Raw genomic sequence first — 7,029 nt, forward strand, 5'->3', positions numbered from 1 at the left:
TAATATATATATATATATATATATATATATATGAATCTATCTCTATCTATATTTTGACTTTCAGTCAATAGTAAATATTTAAAAAAAAAAACAATTTCATTATTCCTATTTTTTCCATTTCCATTTAATTATCTCGTCATTTAATTGCCAACTTGTGTATTGTTATATTTAGAAATTGTTAGTCTATTATATTATTTCTATTAGTAACACATTAAGATAAAACAAATTATAAGTTTTATTGAAAAATTAATCACATAAAACGAAATGACTTTATGTCCATCATTAATTATTCCCTCGTCCGTGACTTCGACGGTATCTAAACTCGTAAACTTAAAATTCATTTCACAATTGTGTATTTCACATTTGTGTCCTGCCGGTGTACAACCGGTCTTATTTGCAACACGACGTCACGTCTTCGCCCCGGGTCGCTGTCTTTTGAAATATTAACTTCAGTGTACTCATATTATCCTGGTAACGGTGACCAGTGTACTAATTTGCAGTTCTAATATTCGTACTAATATTCAAATCTCATTTGATTTTCATTTGGGTAAATTATTATTTTTATTTGAATAAATTTTTAATGATAATTCTGTTATGATAAAATACTATTACCTAATTAAGTAAATCTTTTTTTTTCTTTTTTTTTTAACATGAAATGATACATTCGTCTATGCTAAGAATATATAATGGCGGAATACCAGTGAGTAACGATAGGTTACTTGACCTATCATGATAAATTTACCAGGAATTCATCATTTCTGCCAATACACTAGAATTCTGTACATTAAATTTGCATGGCCACTATTTTAAGGCAATAAAACAGATGCCAAAAAGTTCTGTTGCATGGTCTTTATTATAGATAGATAGATAGATAGATAGATAGATAATTTATTTGCATAACTTACAGCACACAAACAAAAGACACAAAAGCAATGTGAAAAAAGATAAAAAAGATACATGTACAAAAGATTAAAAAAAAAAAAAACCAAAAACAAAATCAGAATGCATAATAATTTTTTTTTTTTTCTTCATGCGTGTGCCACAGTAATGCAAAATGGCCACAACTCAGCTTTTTGCTTTGCCCTAAAAAGAGCAAAACACTGATATTCTGTTGTGGCCAAAAGTGAGCCGCGAAATACCACTAAAAAAAAATAATAAAAAAGAAAGAAATATAGATCAAATACATAGTGTGCGTTCGTTATACTCGCTATTTAGAAGAAGGGTAGTCAGAAGTTAATTTCTATCAGTTTCAAGCACTCAAAACAAAATGAATACCCAAATTATACAAATACAACTAGTTACATAAAAGCATATTAAAGAGGCAACAGCAGGCATGCCCATCGCCAGACAGCGATCCCTCCCAGACAACCCAAGGATGGAGAGAATTAAATTGTGTTTGTTAAAGGTGTGACAGAAAAGTAATAAGACTAAAATATGAGAGAAAAAATGGGTAAGAATCACTTTAAACACAGTATAAACAATATAAATAAAATAGACTTACATATAATCATAATAATAATTAAATCCTTATAATATACTAAAAAGATAAACGCAAATAAATAATACATATGTGTATATGAGTATGCATATATTGGTGTATTAAGTACTACGACGGAGAAGAATAAAAATGTACTGTACAAAGGGAGACAGCTTCCGCCACCGATTTTTGTTTTTCTAATAGCATTTCTTTAATATTTTTCCTAAACGTATGTAAAGATGTCATTATTCTGAGGGGCGGTGGGATATTATTCCAACATTTCGTGGCCTGATAGCGAAAGCTGCCGGTAAATGCCACAGTTTTATGACATTGAAGTGACAGTGGTGGTCGCACTGATCTAGAATGATACCTATCATAAAAAGTGGAGAACTTCAACTTACTGTGAAGATATTCCGGATTTTTAAATTTCATTACACCAAATAACAAAGTAGCTAAATGTAATTGTCGCCGGGATTCCATATTGAGCATAGACGCCATATTCAAGTAGGGTGAAATGTGACTACGAGGAGAAATGTTGAAAGAAAACCTACAACAGGCGTTTTGAACTTTTTGTATCAAACGCTGCGTTTTACGAAGTAAACGAGGGCCGTACACTAGGTCACCATAATTGAATCTAGATAAAACTAAGGACTCGCATAAAGTGATGCGAACTTTAACCGATAACAAATGGCGAATTCTGTATAAAATTTTTAGACGATAGAAACAATTCTTAACCACATTCGAAATATGGCTTTCGAACCTTAATTGTTCATCAAATATAACACCTAAATTTTTAGCTTCCTTCACGCGTTCTATATTACTGCCCAAGATACATAAAGATGGATTATTGTTTAAGATATTAACCACTTGTTTCTTGGTTCCTAAAATCATCCATTTTGATTTATCTGGATTAAGTACTAAGGAGTTTTTGCTTGACCACTCTGCGATTTTATCCATATCTTCATTTATCATTGACACGGCATACGGAATATTTTCAGGTGATTCAGATATATATAACTGAACGTCATCAGCATAACAGTGATATCTACAGTACTTTATCACATTAACAAGATCAGTACAATATAATGAAAACAGTAACGGCCCCAGGATAGAGCCCTGAGGGACACCACAATCAACCAATTTAGATTCAGAAATTAAGTAATGTCCATTGGCTTTAACAAGTTTAACTGATTGACGTCTACCTTTTAAATAGCTTTCGAACCATCCAATCGAAAGAGGATCTACACCGTAATAAGACAACTTAGAGAGTAAAAGCGATAAATTAATACTATCAAATGCGCGCGAGAAATCCAATAGCGCCAAGATAGTACCACACCCATTATCCTCTGCAGATAATATATTGTCAGTAACATCTAGTAGTGCAGTTACTGTACCCCGCCCCTTACGAAACCCTGACTGAAATTCTGGTAGAATGTTGTTCGATTCCACATATTTCACTAACTGTTTATGTACGACCTTCTCCAAGATTTTCGATAAAAAAGGCAAGATACTTATAGGCCTGAGATCTTTGAATTCAGTTGGTTCAGTAACTTTGGGCAATGGGGTAACCAACGCTTCTTTCCATTGTTGGGGGACGGCATTATTGAGGATGGACTTATTAATAATGGCTGTAATAATTTTTAGTGTTCGAGGAAGAGTAAGCAGTATCATATCTCTATTAATGGCGTCTGACCCAAGCGAATTTGACTTTAAAGATGTTATATAAGTAGCAACTTCGCTTTCGTGTACAGGTTGCAACCTAAAAGATTTATTATTATTTGAGAACTGATGATTTTTAAAAAAGTCTATAACAGAATTAGGGACAGTGCGTCTATTAGGAATATTAAGAAAATGAGAGTTAATTGCATCAGGATTATCAAAAGACGAAGGGAGAGAATCACTCTTGCCGGGATCAACTAATATTTTATTTTTAAGAGCTTTCCAGAAACTCTTACTATTGTCAATTTGAGAATTTAGATGATAATTAAAATATGCTTTCTTTTCATTAGCTATACTACTCTTTACTAACTTCTTCAAAACTAGGTAATAACTTTTATGGACCTCTGAACCTGACCGTCTATATTTATCGTATGCAGCATTACGTAAATCCATCATCCGCCTACAGTTGTCAGTAACCCATGGCAAAGACTTATTATCCTTAATGACTCGTGTTTTAACTGGAGCATATTTATCATACAATGATTTAATCGTTGTATTAAATCTATCAACCATAGCATCGACAGACGGAAGCTCGCCAATACCTTCCCAATCAATAGAATTTAAATCGCGATTAAAATTGTCAAAATCAATATTCTTTATGGGTCTATAAGTAATAACTCTGGGTGAGGATTTTGTTTTTTTCAAGGAGAGTACCACGTTAATCATAGCATGTCCAAGTGAGTCTTGTATGGTATTAACAGAGACTTCACGGACTACGGCATTTGTACATACTAAATCTATTAGAGTTTCTGTTTCTGTTGAAAAATGGGTAGGTTCATTAACTACTTGCTTAAGATCAGTGTAATGCAGAAACTGAATTATTTTTGAAGTATTACAGTACAATGTGTCCAACATATTAACATTAAAGTCACCTAGCAATACGACATAATCATGGTTGGAGAAACACGAAATTGACTCCGTCAAGGAATCCAAAAAGATATCTAAATTGACCCATTGTGGTCTGTAAGCGGTTCCTATAAGAATTTTATATCCATTAACGCACATAGATAGCCACATTTGTTCAATATCTGCTTCCGAATGCTTAAGAATACGTACACGGAGTTCACGCTTGACGTAAAATGCTACACCTCCTCCTCGGCCGCCACGCATTCTCGTAGGGCGAGGAGTACTAAGCAGTCGGTAATTAGGTACAGCGGGTGCGCATCCCTCCTGGCCCGGTCGCAGCCAAGTTTCATTTATTGCGACTATGTCAGCATTATACTGTGTCATAGCCACTTGGAAATTATCATGACCTGTATTTAACGAGCCGGCATTGTAAAGACCTAATTTGAGGTATTTATTTTTAGGGATTAGGCCGAGTACGGTACAAAAAGATAAATACATAAATACAATAAGGGTATTTGAGTATAAATAATATAATGATTAATTTGCTGATATGTGGGTATTTCTGTAAATATATGTAAATAAATAAATACTCACATAGTAGGTAAGTGACTGTTAGGGATGCCATTCGACGAGTGACAGTAATACATGTGTGCTTGCTGTTACATTTAAGCATGGTAAAAAAGTTAGTGTGGAATATAATATCAGGTAATACAAACGAGAGCGCACGATACATCAGGAGCAACATTGTACTGTGATGGTTTCCTTCCCTATAATTTTGCATTGCTGTTACAGCATACATTATTGCGGTATATTTGTAAGAAGTAAAAAACGATAAAAGTAAGATTTTTGTCAGGATTACATATATAGTATTGTCACAAATATATAACAAATAATAGATTAACAAATAACATGATGGTTTTTGATATATATACATGTTTGTGACATAATTGGCATAACACACATTCTGATAACAAATAATAATAAATAATAACAGCTCAATCGGTAAATAAAAAATAAAAAAATATCCATATCCTCTCTTAAATTTCCTTTTTATGAGATTAAAGTAAATAGTCGTAAATATAATTATCAAAAAGAATATAATGTGCCGACATATAGTGTATTTAAATAGCTGCATCACATATATGCAGATATTTATTTCGTCTATTGTAACAGCTCTAAGAGGTAGTAAATTAAACAATTCACAAGTATAACAGAAGCATTGATATATTATTTTAAAACATGTTATTATAACTTTGTAAGAAATTGGCGAATAAAATATTAGTAAGATAATGATTACGAGCATGTAGCATTTCACGGTGCATTTATACAGTCGGCGTATATAATGAGGTAAAATATTAGCTACTACAATAATAGTACTAAGTAGATTAAAGCGATTGAATTCATAATTATAATAAGTACATATAATTTGTTTATTAGGGCCTGTTATGACTGTGTAATAAAAATCATAAAAACTTAATATCAAAATTTGTAAATTTATAAATATGTGGCAGTCAATAATACAAATAAATGGCCTGAAAATATTAATATTAACCCCCTCCGCCACCGCACAGAACAAGTAGCTATACAATAATTCAATGCTAAAATGACCAATAATTGTATTATTACTAGATTTTAATTGAACTAACATTGTCCTGTCCAAAAACCCTCACAAGATCAGGTACTGAGCCGATACGGTGACGAACAGTACCATTTTCATTATTATGACGCACAAAAATTTTACCGTTTCTAGTCCAAACAAACCTCCAACCACACCGCTTAGCGACATCACGGGCCTGATGAAACACATAACGGTTAATTCTAGTAAGTCTCTCATTTACATAGAATCTACAAGATGGGCCAGGAAGGCCAGCGTCCCCGGTGGTGGCACCGCGGCGTATACGGGCTTCGTGAAGGAACTGATCACGCAGAGTACGCCTGGCCAACCGAACCACGATAAGCCGGGGCCGTAGTTGGTGTGTGGGTCCATCCGAGGTCCTCAGCACCGACCCCACTCGTGACGCACTAACCACATCCTCCTCAGACAGTTTAATTCCTAATTTAGTTGCCAGCGTTAGTGTAACATGTGTCACATTTTCACCTTTCTGCTCCGGGACACCAGATATTTCAATGTCATTGAGAAGGAGTTCCTGGTCCCGATCATTTAGTTCTGCTTTAAGCTGCTCAATAGCCTTCATCAGCGTATCCTCACATGATGTAGCACTCGAGCTACCCTCGCAGATCTGACGTTCTAAATTGTCAACACGAATAGACAGTCGATCAACGCGGGCATTGCAATTATCCAGCCCTGTCGACAACCTAGCCATATTCTCATTGAGTAATTGCATTTGGATTCGTGATGCAGACAACTCTTCTCTGAAACGACGTATCTCGAGCGCCAGCATCTGTGTGTCCGTTATATCATCTAAATCCCCGCGCATAGGGGCATCCGACACGATAGACATGTTGAGCTGATCCACTGGACTGACTGCGGCAGCTCCTCTACGAGTCATAACCCCTTGAGTCACAGTACGAACTGGCGTATCAGTATTGTCAGTTTTAGGCTGTTTACTGACACATAAGGGGCACTTCCATGCGGCACGATGCTCGTGTGACATGGCATTGCAGAATGATTTCTCGGCCACATCAGCACAATGGAGATCGTAAGCTTGTTTACAGATGCTGCAGCTCAAAAACAGATTATTCTCGATTTTCTTAAAACATCCAGCACATCGCATCACTCCAGAAGACATCCCGACAGTAAATTGGTGCCGAAGCTATAATGCTAGAAAATGCGGTGAAGCAATCAGCAGAGGCCGAACAAACTCCGATATTGATAGAAGTACGTTCACAAAATAGAAAGCTGCACAATATTTCGCGTTGTGTGATGACAAACTGTCGCGATAGGTTGTTTACACTTTCAACAATTAATAAACTTTTGAAATTGTGAACATAAAATACGTATAATGATTAACTGTGTAGGTAGGTAG

At 35.0% G+C, this 7,029-nt stretch overlaps 1 protein-coding gene across 1 annotated transcript; it reads right to left on the bottom strand.

Annotated features, from left to right (window-relative positions):
• Nucleotides 1-5,667: 5,667 nt before the first annotated feature.
• LOC128200592 (uncharacterized) lies at nucleotides 5,668-6,792 on the bottom strand. The gene has a single exon (XM_052894513.1). It carries the CDS (start codon nucleotides 6,790-6,792, stop codon nucleotides 5,668-5,670), a length of 1,125 nt encoding a protein of 374 aa, XP_052750473.1.
• Between the last annotated feature and the right edge of the window lie 237 nt (nucleotides 6,793-7,029).

The sequence above is a fragment of the Galleria mellonella genome, unplaced genomic scaffold (genome assembly GCF_026898425.1).
Source record: "Galleria mellonella isolate WM207_F2 unplaced genomic scaffold, CSIRO_AGI_GalMel_v1 utg116, whole genome shotgun sequence".
Classification (NCBI taxonomy): domain Eukaryota; kingdom Metazoa; phylum Arthropoda; class Insecta; order Lepidoptera; family Pyralidae; genus Galleria; species Galleria mellonella.